Below are 20,724 nucleotides of genomic sequence, written 5' to 3' on the forward strand. Positions count from 1 at the left end.
AAAATGAGTAGATCGACATGTTTCTTCACTCGATTCTCTAAATTTATGGGCCACTAACAGTTGGGACATAGGGCAAAGTTGGCAAGTAGGTGAGTGTTAGGGTTGAAAAAAAACTTAAGCTCCCATAATGCAGTAAAACAGTCTTTGTCAACCTTTTACCCCTAGAGGAAGCCTTAAAACATTTCAGGTCTTGGGGAACCTCTTCTAAAATTCAATGGTGGTCAGAAGGAAGAATGCCCCCTACAACGGTGGTCAGAATGCCATCCTATTATACAGCTATAAGGTCATTGGTTTTCTGCTGCTAGCTCTGCCTAATGGTGTTGGACTCCGAGCTATGCAGGCGCCATTAGATGGGAAGTCAATTTAGCCACAGCTCAAGGGACTCCTTGCAACCTCTGGAGGAACTCAAGGATTCCATTGAGCTCAGGTTGAGAATGGTCAACTGGGCTTCCCTTTCTAAACCTTGATGTAGAAGATGCTTAAATCTTATGGATGACTTTAAAAGCCTGCCTATCTAGGAAAGACTATCATGGGGAGATGAGCCAGTCCACTACAGCCGAAGGGACTACTAGCAACTTCTGGAGGTACCCTAGGATTCCACTGAACCCTTCCTGAGAATGGTCAACTGGACTTCCCCCTTCTAATGCCTCGTACACACGCAACGATTATCGGCCGACCGATCATCTGACTTTTGTCCAGAGTGGTGTTTTGTTGGTTGGAATGTGCCCAGACTGCACACAAATTTTCTTGGCCAACAAAAATCTACTTCAGAAGTGATGTCATGTGCTGGTTTACTTTCCGTGTGTTTTTTTCTTCTCTGAGCATGCCCAGTCTTGCTCATCAGATTTTTGTCTCCCGAAATCTGTACTGACTGCACGAAAATCGTCCGTTGTGTTGACGGCCAACAAAAATTTTATAGCCTGCACACCAGATTTTTTCCGCCCAAAAAGTCAGAGTCGGTTGTCGGAAGCATCATACTAACAAGCCGAAAATCAGCCGATCGGACGTTGGCCGAAAATTCCCGGCCAATAATCGATGCGTGTGTACGGGGCTTTAGCCTTGATGTAGATGCTGAAATCTTATGGATGACTTTTAAAGCCTGCCTATCTAGGAAAGACTATCCTGGGGAGATGAGCCAGTCAGCCAAAGCTCAAAGGAACTCCTAGCAGCTTCTGGAGGAACCCTAGGATTCCGCAGGACCCTGCCTAGAATGGTCATCAAGGCTTCCCCTTCTAAGCCTTAAAGTAGATGCTGAAATCTCATGGAAGACTTTACACACCTGCCTATATATGACGAGCTATCATGAGGAGATGAGCCATAAGCTATTTCACAACAGCGTAAAAAATTGTTCTTTCAGTTATTGCGATTGATGCTTGGAATGTTCACATTGATGTTGCAAATCTCCCATTGTATCTATGTGAAATAATACATTCATAAGGGGTAAAGTTTCCCTTTAATTATAGGAGGATTTAACAGGGTGTAAACTAGTTATGAAGTTGTATGTGATATTTGGTGGACTCATTGTTAGTGTCTAGGCAAGAAAACAAAACACATGCGTCACATGTCGGCAATATGTACATGTTTTATCCCTATATGAAGTTTGCAAGTACAGAAAAATGGATTTGATATCTATGTTCATGACTGCAAGGAAGCCGTATATTGACGGAAGACCACAAGTACAGTGTGGGTCTGAGGTTCCGTCACAGATCCTTCCAGAAATTCAGTGAGCTCCTATTATGTGAGCAGACAACACTGATTTTGCTGCACTGAAATTCCCAACAGTGCTGCCAGCCCTGCCTGAGCTTCCCTTGGACTACAGAACACCTCCTTGCCTCTATAACATAAGGAGGCAGATATGTTCTGTAGTCCCAACAGGGGAGAACTCTGCCTGGGATTTCAGGCAACCCTGTAAGGTTAAAGTGAAGGCGCTCGCTGGATTTCTGGCAGATCAATATTTTTTTTTTGTACTTGCAGCATCTTTAAAGAAAGAAACAAGGGAACGTGTGGATGTATTGCAGAGATGTACTGCATATGTTTCTTATGTTGGCCCAGACACTTTAAGCTATGCTTTGTCTGGAACCTCCTGGTTTCCTGCCAGCCTTGAATATTTGCTCCGAGGCATTTAAAAATGGCTGACTAGCAGGAGGAGGAGCCCAAAGTTTTTGGGTTTTTCTCTTTCAAGGTAAACATCTTGGCGCAGAGCTGAAAGAAGGCAGCCCCAGTTATTTCCTGAGACGACAAAAGAAAAATGTCCCTTTTTTTTTTTTTTTCTGTTGTCCCCCTGCCAAGTTCCTGCATAACCCAAGGCGGCGTCGTACGTGGGAGTGCAGCGCTTTGCATCGTCTACGGTCTGCAGCGTGCTCCGGGGCTGGAAGCGTGTCGTACTGGATGTTGGCACCGGCACAGGCTTGCCATTTAGTCATCCTCCTGTAATGTATACAACCTTCTTGCAGAATTATTCTAACTGGTAAGGAAGGGGTGAAAAAGCAACTATTTCCTTTGGATATTTAGGAGATAGAAAAAAAAGAAAAATTCTTATGACGTTGAGAAAGTACGGCCAACGGCGCACCATTACACAAGTGTCTCCCCTTCCTGTCTCCTCTATTGTTTGAAGTTTGATTAAGTGCTTCCTGTTAAAGCGTATATTCCTGCCATGGCTCATACTTTGCCCCAATTAAACTTTTAGTGGACTTAAATTAGCTTTTTCTTTTTTTCTTTTTTCTTTCCTGTTCCTAAATTGCGTTTTAATCTTGGTTATCCTTAGGACATCTATCAGGTCGACCAAAATTAATATTTTCTCAAGGCTACGTTCACATGTGGGCGTAACGGATCATGGGCAGAATCACCGCGATTCTGCCCGCAATCCGGAATCATTGCAAATTGCAGGATGCCTGTGCGATGCCCCTGATTTACAATGGCACCCCAAATGCTGTGCGATGTTGCCACGATTTCCGCCTGCCGATTCGCAGTAACATCGCGCAAACAGAATCGCGGGACGCATGAAGCACTAAGGTACAGGAGCTTCTTTGTGCGTCATGCGTCCCGCGATTCTGTTTGCACGATGCTACCGCGATTCGGCAGGCGGAAATCACGGCAACATCGCACAGCATTTGGGGTACCATAGCAAATCACGGGCATCTCGCAGGCGTCCCGCAATTTGCAATGATGCCGAATCGCGGTAACATCGCGCAAACAGAATCACGGGACGCATGACGCACTAAAAGGTACAGGAGCTTCTTTTGTGCGTCATGCGATTCTGTTTGCACGATGTTATCGCGATTCGGCAGGCGGAAATCACGGCAATATCGCACAGTGTTGCAAGTCACGGGCATCGCACAGGCGTCCCGCAATTTGCAATGATTCCGGATCGCGGGCAGAATCGCGGGGATTCTGCCCGTGATCCGCTACGCCCACGTGTGAACGTAGCCTTAGGGGTAGATGATAACGGGTTGAGTTAGGTTGGCCATACATGGTTAGAAATTCAGCCAATTCTTGTAAATCATTCCAAAGTTTGAGCAATGTGATGACAACGGGTGGCGGTAATTCGGCCATACATGGCTGGAATTTGCAGGAAATTCCTGTAAATTGATGAAAATTTGGGCCATGGGTGGCCCTGCTGACCGCAACCATTAAGAAATTGATGAAACCGAGCGGAAAAAAGTTCTGCAGCCAATCGGATTCAATGAATCTTTGGTTATTCTGACAGCTGTAGTTGCTGGTTGTCAGACTACAATAGCCGGCAGTGGTGCCTAGTGGGGATGGGAGCAATGCCAGAACAAGGGCAAAGATGCCAAACTGCGCCCTTCTCCCTTGTTCATGATGTGCAAGCTTAGGGGAACCTACACCGAACAGTCATTGTGGTGTACCCAGTGCCAGCTTCTAAATATAGGAGTGCTGCACTTGCAGGAAGACGGAGGGCAGGGCTTTCTTACTGAAAGGGCACGCTGGGCAGTTGCCAGCGACCTAGCCCCAGTCAAGCATTCGTCCCGATTCCCATGTGCATCCCGCCGCCGAACTTAGCAGGTGGCAAGCGCCTGTTGGCCCTGCGCTGCTGTCAGGCAACTTGGGCCGTGGAGGGGGAGCCCACAACTGCAGGAATGCCTGTCCGCCTCCACAGGAACAGGCACACATAGGACAGTGGAGTCTGACTCCCGTCCATGTGTGTGTTCACCGAACCCAACCACCCAACTTGGAAGCTGTCATTAGCCTGGCACTGGTGTACCAATAAATATCACCTTATCGATAATTTGCATTTTTATTCTCGTGAGTGATTGTGTAGGCGGGGCCCCAGTACACTGCATTGCCCGGGGCCCTTTATTACTCTTAAGATGGCACTGGCGGAGGGGGAGGGAGAACACAGCCTGCACTGCCTCCCGGCTCTCTCCTCCTCTGCTCTCCACTCCCATCATTGGGCTGACAAGAGTGGTGATGCCACTGTCCTTACTCCTATCAACCTTGTAACAGAAGGAAGGTGCCCCCATTCATACAGTAAACTATTGCGCCCAGGGCAGCTGTCCCTCCTGCCCAATCCTTGTCTCCCAGCCCTGGATGAGACAATCTATAGATTTCTCTCATTCAGCCCCATAGGTGTATAGCAAGCTTATAGCAAGCTTAAGGCCTTATGTACACTTGAGCCGAGGTCTTAGGTCATTTTGTAGGACTTTTTTTTTTTTTTTTTTTTTTTTTTTTTTTTATAACCTTGTGCACATTTTCAGGGTTAAGCATTTTTTTTTTTTTTGTATTAACCTTGTGCACATTTTCAGGGTCAAGCATTTTTTTTTTTTTTTTTTGTATTATTTTAGCCAATGAAAGTTAGTTGCTAGGCAAGTGTCCTACCGTTAAAGTCTATTGGGGCCAAAACGCGCAATTCTGCACCATATACTTTTTTTTGAGCGACAAGCTTCAGGTGACCCTACACTTAGGTGTAAACAGGACCAGTTTAAGATATCTGAAGAGGTCAGGGCTCCACCCATCTGTTAAGAGGAGGGTCACACAAGAATACAGCAAGATGAGTGAGTCTCCTTTTTCAATTTAAGACCAGTGGGTGATCATTCAGCATGCTAGTTACTCTTTTATATTCTTCCTTCCCACATCTTTCATAGTTCATGTCATCTTTCTGCAGAACATATAAGAAGGTTCTGCAGCCTCCAGCTAGTGGCCCCCAGGGGCCCCTGGCCTTTTGTGTTTTTTTTCTCTTTTTGCTCAGGATCTCATTAATGCAGAAAAGACATTGCAACATATGGTTTATATTGCTGCTTCTCCAGGATTCATTAACTGTGTTCTGTTTTATGTTTCCATGAAAACAGAGGTTCTTATACCATCTTTTTTTTGTTTTTAATCATTTTATGCAATATTTTTTTTCCTTTTTCTTAAGTGGCTATAGACAGAACACTTGCCGCTAATCCCAGATGTGCTTGTTGGCAGTTACATCAATGACACATGATTGGTGTGGAATGTCCTGAATGCCTTTTTGTGTTGCTTAAAATTACCAATAGTCGCCATTTGTCATTTACAAATTTGAGGGTGCAAGAAAAAAAAAGTTAAGCTTTATGTAAAGCTAGTGCAAGCATCCAAATCTGTTTTCCTGCCAATGTTGTCAGTCTAGCACTGGCTGCTTGCTGCCAGGGGGTGAGGAGAGTGCAGAATGAATACATATCAGTGTGCTGCTTACTCCTTTACTGCCCAGTCAGTAGGCTTGGGTTATGTCCTGCAATGGAGGTCACAGATCTGGGCATGCTTAGTGGAAAGGATCACAAAACTGGCTGTGCAGAATTATTTTTTTGGCTGGTAAAATGCATTTCTTTAGCTTTAATAAATATTAAATGAAACCTCCAAATTTAACCACTTTAGGACCGGAGGATTTTCCTGCTTTACATCCAGGCCACTTTTTTGCAACTTGGCACTGTGCGACTTTAACTGACAATTGCGCGGTCATGCAACCCTGTACCCAAACGAAATTTACGTCCTTTTTTCCCCACAAACAGAGCTTTCTTTTGGTGGTATTTGATCACCTCTGCGCTTTTAATTTTTTGTGATATTAACCACTTTACCACCGGAGGATTTTGCTGTCTTATGTCCAGGCCACTTTTTGCGATTCGGCACTGTGCAAATTTAACTGACAATTGCGCGGTCGTGCGACGCTGTACCCAAACAAAATTTACGTCCTTTTTTTCCCATAAACAGAGCTTTCTTTTGGTGGTATTTGATCACCTGTGCGATTTTTACTTTTTGCGCTATAAACAAAAAGAGTGTAAATTTTGAAAAAATAACAATATTTTTTACATTTTTTTTATATGAAATTCCCCCCCAAAAAAATGTAAAAATCTAATTTTTTTTTAATATTTTGGCCAGTTTTTTTTCTGCTACCTATGTTTGGTAAAAAAATTCACAATAAGCGTATTTTGATTGGTTTGCGCAAAAGTTATTGCGTTTACTAACTAAGGGAAAAATTTTTGTCATTTTTGGTGGGTTTTTTTTTTCCAACGTGTAATGGTGGGGATCTGCAAATTTTTTTTTTATTTTTTTTTTTTGGCAGGGAAGGGGTTAATTTTATTGGAGAGGGAGGGGTTAATGTATGCCTGGTGCTTACTGACGTGTGTGGGGGGAGGTGACTGAGTGACACAGGGACAGATCGCATGTTCAGCTATGCTGAACCCTGCAATCTGTCACTGTTTGTCACTTAGGAGATCCGCCCGCTCTGTTTACACAAGCAGGCGGATCTCCAAACTCGATTCCCCGACGATCGCGGAGGAGCAGCGGCGCTCGCCGCCGCTCCTCCCCTGGCCCGACTCCCGCTGTGACTGAATACAGTGGGAGCGAGCCTCCGGCGCCCACAAGGGGAGGAGTCCAGCGACGTAGGTCTACGTCGCTGGACGGGAACGAGCCACTGTGCCGCAGTAGAGGCACAGTGAGCGGGGCTAAAGTGGTTAATAAAAAAGAGCGACAATTTTGAAAAAATAACAATATTTTTCTACTTTGACAGTTAAAAAATATCCACTATATTCAATTTATGTCATATATTTAGGCCAAAATGTATTTAGCTACATGTCTTTGACAAAAAAATTCTCAATGAGCGTATTTTTAACCAGCTCTTTGTTTCCTTTTTCAGCGGATTGTCCAGACTTCGTGCCTTCCTCTACAGAGACAGGGGGATCTAATTATTTGGCCCCTGAGGGGCTTTCAGGTGAGATTTCTGCCCGGTTCCTTTACTTTCTAATGGCGTTTTTCTTAAAATTTGGTTGATGGTTGCAAAATCCGTTTTATTTTCTATCCTTTGGTGGAGTTTTGTGCTGTTGCTGGTGTGGTGTCCAGATCTGGTTGTGGTGTTGCTTGGCTCGTGTGGAAGAAGGGGGCCCCATTTCTCTATGCTGGCCCTAAATATGTTTTTGTGGGTACGCTGTAAGAAAGTCTTGAACGTTTACTAGGCAAACATACCATCGTGTTATCGAACTGAAGGTTGTTAAAGTTGAACTGAGCAGTACTTAATTGGGCTGTTATAGGCAAGCAGACCCTCATCTGTAAGGGAAAGGAGGAGGGGGGGGGGGGAGAAAAATGAAAAACAGAAATCAACAGTAAATTCTTCTCAAGTCTTCATTAAGGATTTTGCCAGGAGGCCCCAGCAGTCTATATATTTTCAGTTCCAGATGTCAGCGCTGAGGAGGAAGCACAAAAAATGCCTAAAATATAGTTTTATACAAGTAGGAGCGGGCTGCAGTGCATTGTGGGAGCAGGCATGGCCACAGAGCCTCCATATTGGAGTCTGGCCTAGTCTATTTATTCCTTCTTTAGGTTACATTTTCTAGCTTTCTGTATAGTATGTTGGTATAGCCCAAACATTTTTTAGTTTTGTTGTCTGGGGAGATTTCCCTTCACTTCTTGTCCCACAGACAAAACAGGAAGTTGAAGGAAATCTCCCAAACTTCGGTGGAATTCACTTCTTGGCCACAGTCCACAAAGAGTTTTTTGGAAGTGCTGTTCATGTGTGTTCAAATATGGACACCCTTTAAAAAATTGAGAAACGAACATGATCTGGAGTATAAGTAGTGACTCAACCTCCATCCTTGATATGCATATAAAGAGGAACAAACGTTATGGAACTTTAAGTGAGGTCAGTCATTAGTAGATACCAAATTGATATGGGATATGAAATAATAGATCATTTATTAAATAATTCATGAAGAGTACAAAAAATAGACATACACAAATCAAAGTCTAAACATGAAGTATATAAATTCATATAAATATATTTTCATAGTAATAAGTCAATAAATAACTAAATTTGTTTATACATAGTATATAAACATGTGATCAGTCTTCAAGTAGTCTATCTTCATATCTTATAAGCTCTACGCGTTTCGTCGCTCTGCGTCCACTCATCAGGAGCTAGTTAAAACTTGAATCTGTAAATATCATAAAAACACAACGATTTTTCAGATATCTGTAGGAAATATAACAACTTGCTCCAATATAAATAAAAAGATTTCAGCTACTTACTGTAGTAGCCCAAAAACTCTGGGAGGAAAAGGAGCCACCCCGATAGCAACTGTTAAGTCACCCTTTGTTTTGGCCAATGGAAAGTGACATCATATGTCATTTTCCTTGTATCTATTTCCTGTTTTATCTCTATGGTGGTGTTGTGTCTTTTGCTATCGGAGCTCTTTAGCCATGCCCTCTATGCCAATTTCTTTCCGGGCCCTCTGACACTTGCCATTGTTCTTGTAAGGGGTACCACTGGGGTCTCATAAAGGTTCATGTGGACCCTCAACAGACGGACGAAGGTCTACACATCCACCATGGACACTCCTAAATCCTTCATTTGCTTTGCTGGCCTTGAGACTTGGAGAATTCAGGAATGTCAATGCTGGATGTAAAGACTTTCATCCGCTTATTGAGGTACTCCAAGCATCCTCACTGGGGCCATTGCAACTCTTGAGGACCTATAAGCACCTCTATGGCCCCAGTGAGGATGCTAGGATACCAGTTGGGTGCAAAAAAGTGTTTTTTTTTTTTCCTGGTTCAGAACTAGCTACGGCATGCTCAGCTGGCATAAAATTGTACCTGCCAGGTAGAAGAATGGAAAGCACCCAGGGCTGGATAATGGAGCCCTGGAAACCAGCTTTCATTCCTGATCCTGGTTCCCGCCCTGCAGCTGACTTTACAAAGGGGTGTGGATGCTTGTGACATCATTAACCTAATTTGGCTATATAAGGCCAGTGTCATCTACCCAATTTAACCATGTGGCCATAGTAAGTCAATTATATCAAGAATTCGTAACGTTAGCTGTGGGGCATGCAACAGCTCATTGGGCCAGAAATGATAGCGTCTCCGTTTGGACCTCAAACAAATACAAGTTCATCCCTCGCCCAACCTAGCTTAGAATAGAGTGCATTTGTAAATAAGCTTATATGAGATGACTGTGTTTTTATTGATCAGGCAAACGTGTGTACAGAGTCAGTACAGAAAAATAAAAGCTGCCCGTTTGGCTCTGTTGCCTATAGGCAGAAGCCTACTTATACCTGGTATATCTGGAGACCCCATTAAATACTTATACCCTGTATATCTGGAGACCCCATTAAATACTTATACCTTGTATATCTGGAGACACCATTAAATACTTATACCCTGTATATCTGGAGACCCCATTAAATACTTATACCTTGTATATCTGGAGACCCCATTAAATACTTATACCCTGTATATCTGGAGACACCATTAAATACTTATACCCTGTATATCTGGAGACCCCATTAAATACTTATACCCTGTATATCTGGAGACCCCATTAAATACTTATACCCTGTATATCTGGAGACCCCATTAAATACTTATACCCTGTATATCTGGAGACCCCATTAAATACTTATACCCTGTATATCTGGAGACCCCATTAAATACTTATACCCTGTATATCTGGAGACCCCATTAAATACTTATACCTTGTATATCTGGAGACACCATTAAATACTTATACCTTGTATATCTGGAGACACCATTAAATACTTATACCTGGTATATCTGGATACCCCATTAAATACTTATGCCTTGTATATCTGGGGGACGCCATTAAATACTTATACCTTGTATATCTGGAGACACCATTAAAAATGTTATTTACCAGCAACGTGTGCTTGGAAAAAAAAAAAACGATGTCTTGCCTCCAATTGATTATGTGGATGCCCTTTATCTCCTGGTCATTCCACTACACAAGCTAGGACTTGTAGTTCAACTTCCCCCACTATAAAGATTGTCTACGTCTGCCCTGAGGGTTCCTCAACAGATTATTCAAGATGCCAGCTTGTGATAACTCTTAAAGCCAGCCCTGCTTGGTTTTTTTTTTCTTCATCCCACATGAAACGAGCGAGGGGACCGCCCTGGGTTTAGGTTAAAAGTTCTGCCTGGACGATAACATCTCTGTCTGGGCTGCCAGTGGAGGGGAAGAAAGGAGGGGATTGAGATGCAGGAAATAGCAGAGCCAGTCTACGAATACCTCCTTAAGGGGAGAGCTGGCTCTCTTGTGCAGCTTAATCTGGAGGCCTGGGCTGCTGAAACCAATATCTCTCTTATTTCATGCCTCTGACTTTTTTTTTTTTTTTTTTTTCCTTTTCCTCCTCGTTGAATTTACTTTTTTTTTCTTTTTATGTGGTTTGGTGTGTGGGGGTAATTTGTGAAAAGCAACAAAGACTTTTAGGGAGAACTTAGTCAAACCTTTCAAGTCCTGATGGCCAACCTGCGGCACATGGTCCGCATGCAGTCCTTCTGTATTTTTTCTGCGTTTTTGATACCCAGTCGCTTACTCAAGGCAGTAAAGGAAAATAATTCCTTAGACTGGATCCTAGTATTTAAATAGTTTGGTTAATTTCTTTCTTTACATTTTTTTTTTTTTTGTGTTGTCCATTCCTTTTTTCTTTTTTATATTAAAATCAATCTTAAGAGAAATATGAAATGTGGTGCAAGTCATTTTTTAGGGGGTTTTTAAAGAGCACAAATGTGGAAGTATTGACATGTGGAGGGGCTGTGATAAAAGCGATCTTTAAAGTCGGCCATAGATTATGCAATTTTCTTTCCTGCAACCACAAATCCAACATGATAAAGGAAAAGGAATTGGCAGCACTCCAGGTTGAGTCAAAATCCAGATTTATTGACTGGACATCCAAATATGACAATCGTGACAAGGTAGACGCGTTTCACACACTGACTGTGTGATTAATCATTACCAAATCCAACATGCTGGTTGTACCCAAGTCGATCAGTGGATCAACTTTTGGTTCAGTCAACCTGCCCATAGATAGATCGAATCTTGGATGGTCCTTGCGAACGGCCGAGATTCGAGATTCGATCTATCTATGGCTTGCTTAACATTTTCGTATAGTAGATCTCCTGAGCATGTCCACAGTCTCCCAACAACTACTAAAGCATGGGTGTCCAACCTTTTGGCTTCTCTGGGCCACATTGAGTGTACAGAAATTTTCTCGGGCCACATATAATATATATACTATTAGTTAAGGTATATATGTAATAAAACGCTGCCGCGCCCTTCCTGTGCTGCCGTGGCCCCCCCCCCCCCCAGCACTAATTTAACACAACTAGTGGATGATCCCCTCCGAGGCTGCCTCTGTGGCCGTGCCCCCGACTCGACTTCCTTCCTCTCCAACAAAAAAAATTAAAAATTGTCAGGGGGCAGTGGGCCGCATTGCCTGCGGTTCTGGGCCGCAGGTTGGATATGCCAGTACTAAAGCATGTTTGGTCATGTGTGATCTTTGATCAACTGCTGCAGCATATTTGCAGTCTCTGACCATCTCTTGTAGCATGCCCATAGTAACTGACCACTTCCTGAGCATGTCTGCAGCTTTAGACTTGTAGTATTTTCTTCGTCTCTCAGCATCTCTTGTAGCACCCCTGCAGGCTTAGACAATGTCTTGTCGCATGTCTATAGCTATGGACCATTTCTTGTAGCATCTCTGCAGTTGCTGACCATCTCTTGAAGCATATCTGCAGTCTCTTACTATCTCCAGTTGCATGTCTGTAGTCTTTGACCATTACTTGTTGCATATTTTTAAGGCTCTGACCATATCTTGCAGTACCTCTTCAGTCTTTGACGGCTTTCTGTAGCATGGCATTGACGGAATTTCATGTGCATCCATTTGGCGATCTCCGAGGCTGTACTTGAGCCATGAGTAAGTTGACCACCGCTGTTTACCGACCAGTCCTTGTATCAACCAGGTGACAACCCTAGGTCAAGAGACTGGAAAGTTCCCACACCTTGGCCTAGAACTAGAAGGAAAAACCACTAAGGGATTCATTTTGGAGACTTTTTTTTTTTTTTTTTGCCTTTTAAAAAATAGCTTTTGGAAGTGGGGGCCCCCCCCCCCCATCATTTCCCGCAAGTCCCACCAGGGGTGCTGTTCCAGTAGTTGGCTGCCTTATTGATTCGATCTGATTAATATGGTTTCCAAAGTTAATCCCATCCTGGCATCATAGCCATTTGAAATATGTGCTTTGCTAAATGTGGCGTCAGACATCTTCGGTTTTCTACTCCTATCGACTATCGGGATAACAAATGTTGCCGTTTATCTACCCTGATGTTTTCTTTTACTTCCAAACCCTCCCCGTCCAAAAAAAAAAAAAAGTTGTGTGTAACTTCAGCTTTTCCTCCTAATGAGGTCCTGATAAGTGTTGATTCATGAAGAATGGAGCTAGCTCAGCTATGCAGGCCATGAATCCGAGCCAAGCGCCTCCACATGAAAAACCATTTGTTTTGCATTAGGTCTGATTTTACTAGTGGCCTTGTTTTGCGTTCTAACGTACTTCTTTAATGTCCGGCCCCGTGAGTGGAGGGCCGAAGCTCCGGGAGGGCGGCAGAGGAGATGAACGCAGTGTCACGTTACAGCCATCTTGTTTTTGCTGTTTCTAGTGGATTTTAAATTATTTTGATGATCATTTTTTAGTGCAATGAAATAAAATGCAAGCCTCTGGAACAGCTTGGGGAACTAGAAGCCTGGTGTGAACGTTTTTTTATGGGTTGGGGGGTGTAGAAGGATCGCTAACCACTTGGTGTAAGATTGACCTAATGTCAACTAATAACAGGCAAATAAAGGTGCTTTTTTTACTGCGTGGAACCGAATGGTTAGGCTCGCTTTTGTGCTTTTCCACTGCTGGTACCGCATGGTACGGCGTAGGAACGGTTCGGTACGGTACGGCGGCGCTTTTCCACTGCATGGAACCAAACGGTTCGGCTCGCTTTTGTGCTTTTCCACTGCTGGTACCGCATGGTATGGTGTAGGAACGGTTCGGTACGGTACGGCGGCGCTTTTCCACTGCATGGAACCGAACGGTACGGTTCTCAAAAACAGTACCACCTCGATTGTGGTTGCAAGAGGTACCATACCCGGTACCATATCCCACAATCCTTTGCATGCAGTCACTACTAGCCACTGATTGGTCAGAGAATCCCACCCTTCCCGTTGTTATCCCACCCACTTAACTTTAGTACTACTTTAGTGGAAAAGCAAACCGTACCGAACCGTTCCAACACCATACCATGCGGTACCAGCAGTGGAAAAGCAAACCGGGCCAAGCAGGGCCGAGTAGAGCCGAGCCGGTACTTGCAGTGGAAAAGTGCCACAAGGTGACTGGCACAAGTTCTGCCTTGAGTCCTTGTCACACTGGCGCATTCATTTCCTTTTTGTAGGTGACTCCTAGACTGATCCCTGCTAGATCGGATAAAAACAGAAATGGGTGCGAAATTGGTGCCTGTTTCAATTACGTGACACCTTTTTACAACTTTTAGGCCTCATGCACACTGGACGTTATCAAAACGCCAGTAGAAAGCTGTAGAAGGAGTTTTTCAGCTTTTTTGCAGTAGCGTTTTTCAGTGTTTTTTTAGCTTTGTATTTTTTTTTTAGCAAAACTTTACTCCTACAAAAGCTTATGGCTCAAAAAACGTTGATAAAAGCTGAATAGCCGCATTTTTCAGTGTTTTTTGGCTTTTTTCAGCTTTTATCCAAGTTAGAGCTGAAAAACTTTTTTCAAAACCCACTAGTTCTGGCCCCCTGCCCCCCCCTGCCAAAAACTGCTGATAACAGCCTATGAGTGCGTGGACACATAGGATAACATGCAGGGGAGTTTACTGGCTGCAGAAAAAAAACCTCTGATGCCAAAAACAGCCGCTGTAAAACCATCCTATGTGCATGAGGCCTTGATGGAGGAAAAATGGACCCATGTAATCCATATGGTGGTTGGATGTACATGGACACCCATTCTTATTCGCCCACGTCCATTCAGCTCAGCAAAAGCATACCTGGATCCAAACCCATTGTGTCCAGTCCGATAAACCTGAATGGATCCAGATTCAAAAGGATGTGCATCTGCTTGCATCCAGCCGCCCATAGGGAAACATTGCATTCCATTTTTAATACTTGGGTCAAAAACGTGTGAAAGAGGCCGTAAGGTGGCCATATACATTCCAGTTTTCAGCCACTTTCAACCAACATTTAAGCCAGCGGGAATCAAAGATATGATGATCAGTCTGTTTATGCTTCCATTACTGAATTGGTGCAAGCAATGCCCTTATCAACCCGTAAATGGCTATTGGAGAATTGAAATCTGGACTGTAGGCCTACACCAGGCATGTCCAACCTGCGGCCTGGTGGTCGCATGCGGCCCAGAACCGCAGGCAATGCGGCCCACTGCCCCCTGACAATTTTTTTTTTTTTTTTTGCTGGGGAGGAAGGATGTCGGGTCGGGGGCACGGCCACAGTGGCTTCTAACTAACTGTAGGCAGAGGCTGCCTCGGAAGGGATCGTCCTCTAGTTGTGTTTAAATTAGTGCTGGGGGGGCGGCAGCGCAGGAAGGGCACGGTGGCATTTTATTATTTATATACCTTAACTATAGTATATATTTTATATGCGGCCCGAGAAAATTTCTCTACACTCAATGTGGCCCAGAGAAGCCAAAAGGTTGGACACCCATGGACTACACTTTGAATTATATCTGATGCTGCATCTTTAAGTATTTTGACTTGCCTGCGGTAAAATGTGTTCCAAAATGCATATTAAATGCCCAAAGGCACGTCAAAGTGTAAATGTGAATGGGGTCTTCAAAAAAACCCATTAGTAGCTTAGCAGGTGACAATGAAATGTGACATCTTTCCCTGGATACAAAAAAATCTCTCTCTCCTTTCGTTGTGCTTTTGAGAGTTAACAGTAGTTTTTTTTTATTTAATTTTTTTTTTTTTTTCTTTAAGGTCTCATGTTTCAACCAATCGGAGCTTTTTTTTCTTTGCAGTTTTTTCTTTTCCCGTCTTTTTTTTTTTTTTTTTTTCTCGCTCCCCCCTGCTCCCAGCATGGGCCTCGCTGTAGTGAGCTGGCTTAATGAATGGGGCACAGTTCAGGGGGGGTGGTGGCATAAAGGTCGGGACTTGGGAGGCTGGAGCCAGAGATTTGATTCCTTTGGCAGAGGAAGAAAAAATGTAAATGCAAAAAAAATTGAATCCCCAGAGGGCCCCCTCACAAAAGAGCTGGTTCCTCCCGCAAAGCATGGAGATGACCTTTAATTCACATGAGCTGCCCTTTCATGTTGTATGTGGAACTCGTCTCCCCCCCTCCATCCTCCTCCTTTTTTTTTTTTCTTAAAAGAATCTATCTTGGCACAGGAACAAATTTTTGTGGGCAATCTTTCTTAATGACCCCTCCTGTGGTTCGTCTCCCTTATCAGAAACAGCACGGCGGCGTGTTCCCTGGGGTAACGCAGACCAAACTTGGTTCAGAGTTTATCCAAACTCCTTCTGGAGGCCTTTTATTAACCATGTGCAAAACAAAAGGCGGGGGGGGGGGGGGGAGTTACACCTTTCAGGTCAGAATAGACTTTTTGTGGAAATACCAAAAGTATTTATTTTTTTGCATAGAACCTCGGGGGCCTTTATTGCATCCTATGTCCCCTTTCAAAGAGATTTCCCTAATTCCCCGCGTGGTCAACAGGATAGGAAGTCTCTTGGATCTCTCCTTTGGAGACAAAGATGGCCATAAAAGCATCATTTTGTTTCGTATTGTCAGGATAAGGTTTTATAGCTGTGGACAGGATTTTATTTATGTCTGTGATGCCGTTGGGTAGAATCCCCCCGTTTGTGTGGTCACCAGAAAGTGAGGGGAAACTTCACCCAAAAAATAAGAGGTTCTAACCTTTCCACCCAATGCAAAAGGCATTATATCAACTTATAATTCCTCTGCTGCAGAAGGGCCTCTGCTTGTCGGTAGAATACGATGATGTGGCTTTAGATAGGAACGGTGCCTTCTTCAACGGTTAAGGGGGTCTGCAAGATTAAAGCACTTTCCAAGCGACCCGAAAGGTTCGGTTCCCAGCTCCCGAACGTCTACAAAGAGAGGCTCACGGTGTGAAGGATAGTCCACAACAAGGACAGAGGGATTGGAACTTAGGCCAGGACATTTTGCCATTGGAGCTTCTAGGAGATTTGCAAGACATAACTGAATTTTAGGTTTTGGGTGGACTGACCCTGTAATTTATATCGACAGCCAAAACTTTTTTGTACACACCAACAGGAAGCGAGAGCAAATCCCCCTAAATCGGGGCTTGACAAATTTTCTTTGAATCTAGGAGCCAACTAAAAAAGGAGCCAGATTTTCAAATCAGCTGCCGGCGCCCAAAAAAAAAAAAAATTGAAGAAAGCAAGAGAAAGAAATGGAAAGAGGAGAACAAAGAGGGGTAGAGAAGGGGTGATAGAGGGGGGCGGGTGTGGGAGGAGGGGAGAGGGGGGCGGGTGTGGGAGGAGGGGAGAGGGGGGCGGGTGTGGGAGAAGGGGAGAGGGGAATGGGGGGGGTAGGAGAAGGGGAGAGTGAGAGGGGAATTGGGGGGGTAGGAGAAGGGGAGAGCAAGAGGGGAATTGGGGGGGTAGGAGAAGGGGAGAGCAAGAGGGGAATTGGGGGGGGGGGTAGGAGAAGGGGAGAGCGAGAGGGGAATAGATGGGGGGGTAGGAGAAGGGGAGAGCGAGAGGGGAATAGATGGGGGTAGGAGAAGGGGAGAGCGAGAGGGGAATAGATGGGGGTAGGAGAAGGGGAGAGCGAGAGGGGAATAGATGGGGGTAGGAGAAGGGGAAAGCGAGAGGGGAATAGATGGGGGGTAGGAGAAGGGGAGAGCGAGAGGGAAATAGAGGGGGGGGGGGGTGAGAGAACGAGAGAAGGAAAGAGAGGGGAGGGGGAGAGTGAAAGTCTCAGGCAGATGTGTATATGTACAGTGAGGTCCCCTCAGCTCTATGGTGTATACAGAGGAATCCTCCAGAAGTGTGGCACTCCTCCACCTCCCTCACACCCAGAAATTGGCCTGTTCTGCTCCCCCACACGTGTCTATGGGCCTGGCCAATTAAAGGTAAACTGTGCCCCCCCAACTATTTGTAGGTGATGCCCTTCCCTCAGTCAGGGGAGGATGGGCTCAGTCTGCACTCCCTCCTGCCCTAGGGGCTGAGGAAGCAGTGACACCCAGGCAGGCTGGGGCAGTGGGACGGGGAGTGGCTGACACATGAAATTCTGTGCAGAGCCCAGGCCTGGTGTACCATTTCCCCGCTTAACACACATCGCTCAGCCACAGACCTGGCACTCTTACCCGGTGTCAGATAGATGTGTGCCGGGTGACTCAACGCGGAGGGCTGACAGTGGCAGAAGTCGAGCAATGCATCCTATGGATGTGCTGAAAGTGGAGAAGAGGCAGACGGTTCTGATTGGTCAGTGCCAGCTATGTGACCAATTAAAGTGCCTCTTGTCCATACACTGAAAAGTATGGATAGGAGCCACGGGCATTTCAAATCTCTGGATCAGCAAAGCTGCGCCCCGATGCCTGACTGCAGACGGCTGAAATCCTAGGCGCCCGGATTCCGTTTCTAGTCGCCAATGCGACCTGGCGCCTGGGATTTGTTGAGCCCTTCCCTAAAGTGAGGGAACTCCCCTTCCTAGACAGTTCAGTACAAGTATCTATATTGGAAGATTTCCCCTTTATTCCTGTTCTGCTGCCAACTTGAAATTTTGGAATGTCCCTCAATTTTTGAGATTTCACATTCAGGCCCGGAGGGGGACTTTCACCAGCAGGGACAGCAATAAAAAAACCCGTCCCAGGTTCTTATCTTAACAAAAAAAAAAAAAAAAAAAAAGGGCTTGGCTTGAGATCTACTTTCAGCAGTTTCTATTTCTAGACCCAAATACAGAAATCATACATGAGTGTTTTTTTGTTTTTTTTTGTTTTGTTACAAGCTGTGTTGTCAGACTGCAACTAATTGTGGTTAATATTTTGTTGAGTCTGCTTGACAGTGTGAAAATCCATTTTCCTAAGTACAACCCTTTTCTGAGAAGAGCGATGTGCCTCGGAGTTCAGTGCTTGGTTGCTGCTTACTACAAAAGCCCCGATGGCTGCCTGACTGGAGTTTCATTATGGCATAGCATACAAGCCAGGAATGTTTCCTTGTGTCTTTTGATCGTGCTGGTATCTCGCAAAGTCACAGAGAACTATCTTATTCAATCCGTGCATTTTACAGCACGGTGGCAATTTGTATTGCTTTAAAAATGCATTTTATTCTAAAGTTTTAAGAAGTCTCTAAGCAGATTTTAAAAAAAATGCACACAGAACTATCAGCCTGTTGCGGTCTCTGTATAGCAGGGCTGGAGTATGAGAACAAGCAGCACAAGGAGCCAATCGGCTGACAAGAAGCTGATGAGCTCATCACTGTTCTGCTTCTCCTTTCACTGTCCAGGATGACCTGGGCTCAGAGGATGCGGGTTAATTTATGCTGGCAATTGGACTGAGGACATCTAGTGGCAGGAAAAAAGTACTGCAGAGGAAATCTCTGAATTGAAGCTGAAATTGCAACAAAAGGTGGTTGTGTTTTTTTTTAAGTCTTTTAACGGGCTGTTCATTTTTATCTTGTTGTTTTTGGCTGGAGTTTTGCGTTCAATCCTAGTACCTTTGGGATATCGGCTTTCTATGAAGTAATATCCATAATGGATTATTATTAAATATAACCCATTATATTACCTTACCCAATATGCCGATTCCTGTTCTACCCCTCTATTTACCCACTTTATTCCCCTTCATATATATATATATATATATATATATATATATATATATATATATATATATATATATATATATATATATATATATGAATATAATATAATATATGAATAGGGATGGAGGCGCTTAGCCTTAGAATTGGCATTGCCTCCTGAAAGTCCCACCTTGTTGTTTTTGTGTGGGTTTGCGTTTCTGTTGTTTTTTGTCCTTTATGTTTTGCCATGACTTCCATCTAAGAGCCCATTCAGACTAGCGCGACACGACTTTGGGGGGCGACCTGTGAAGTCACGTGCACCGCGACTTCGGCGCGACTTGCAGAGACTTCACATAATGGAAGTCTATGCAAGTCGCTCCGAGGTCGCCCCAAAGTAGTACAGGACCCTTTTTCTAAGTCGGAGCGACTTGTGTCGCTCCTATTAGAACGGGTCCTGTGCTAATCAATGGACCGCGACCTACTGCGACTTGTCAGGCTGACAAGTCGCCTGACAAGTCGCGCTAATGTGAATGGACTCTTAAGAGTTTTGATAACCACATTGGGATCTCTGTATAGCATTGCATTGCGACTAATTTTGTGGCATCCATCGTAAAACAAGTAGTTGCTGTGAGTACCTAAAGTTTCTGGAGCAATTTGGTAAATTGGGGGGTCAAAATGGATATTTTTCCTCTACTTTTAAACCTGAGGCCTACTTTTTTTGCCTTAAGACTGCCTCAAAAGTTGGTTCAAAGTTACTTTCTGATTGAACTCTTGTGGATTAACAATGGCTACCTTGCGCTGCGCAGATCGGCTGCTGCGACTTTTGTTTGAAATTTGGGAAATCTATGGCTTTTTTGGCCTTGACGTGAGGCGGAAAGGGTGCGACCCTGAGCGCGAGCTTATCCTGGTATGTCTTTGGCAGCTAAGGAGCATGTTAATGAAAGATTACGTGAGCAGAGCCGTGTAGGGGCCTTGCAAAGTGAGGTTATCGTCAGGGGTTAATAGCAAGACGACAGCGTAAAGGCTTTGGATGAGACTAGGCCGCCTGCCAGACTGGGTGTACTGCTATAAAGTACACATCATCTGACCGTGCCTGCAAGAGGCCAGGCCGGTGTAGTGGAGGGAAACTGGGACTTGGCAGAGACCCATGTAGCTTTTGGCCTGTGACACTTTTTCTTCTGTCGGCCTCTTTCCTGGCAGAAAGCTCATTCAAACAGCTAGGGTGGGCTACGTGGGATTGAGGGGGTCTATTGATCTGACCCAAACAGCAAGACTGGGTTTTTATTCCTTGTAGTTATTGAAGTCTAGATCTTATCTTTTTGTTTTTTGTTTTTTCCAGTTATCACTTTTATGACTTTGTGTTGCGGAGACTTGTTCCCTTTCAGTCTTGTTTTGTTTTGCTCCTCAGCAGCCATCTTTTATCAGCTTCAATACATTCTTGCGAGCTTGGAGTTGTTGTCATTCCAAACATCACAAGAACTTATGGTGCCACTCAGGGGAGAGCTGTCTGGGTGCAATGCTCTCTCTGCGCAATTAATGTTCCCTGGCTTGACGGTATCTGCCTGTCGCCTCCATTATCAGCTACGTGACTGCACAGTTCTGAAAGTGAACATTGAATTCCTGCTGGTGCCGGCTCCCGATGACCTGAGAATGAGCCGTCTAGGAGAATACTGTAACAG

At 44.5% G+C, this 20,724-nt stretch overlaps 1 protein-coding gene across 3 annotated transcripts in view; it reads left to right on the forward strand.

Annotated features, from left to right (window-relative positions):
* The window catches only part of SMAD7 (SMAD family member 7), a 54,829-nt gene that overhangs the window by 12,575 nt on the left and 21,530 nt on the right, over positions 1-20,724 (forward strand). For all 3 annotated transcript variants that reach the window (XM_082269173.1, XM_082269174.1, XM_082269175.1), the window contains one exon: positions 7,109-7,183. In XM_082269173.1, the coding sequence (XP_082125299.1) occupies positions 7,109-7,183 (75 nt within the window). The remainder of the gene's footprint in view (positions 1-7,108; positions 7,184-20,724) is intronic.

This window comes from Pelophylax lessonae (assembly GCF_965119305.1).
Source record: "Pelophylax lessonae genome assembly, chromosome: 1".
Classification (NCBI taxonomy): Eukaryota; Metazoa; Chordata; class Amphibia; order Anura; family Ranidae; genus Pelophylax; species Pelophylax lessonae.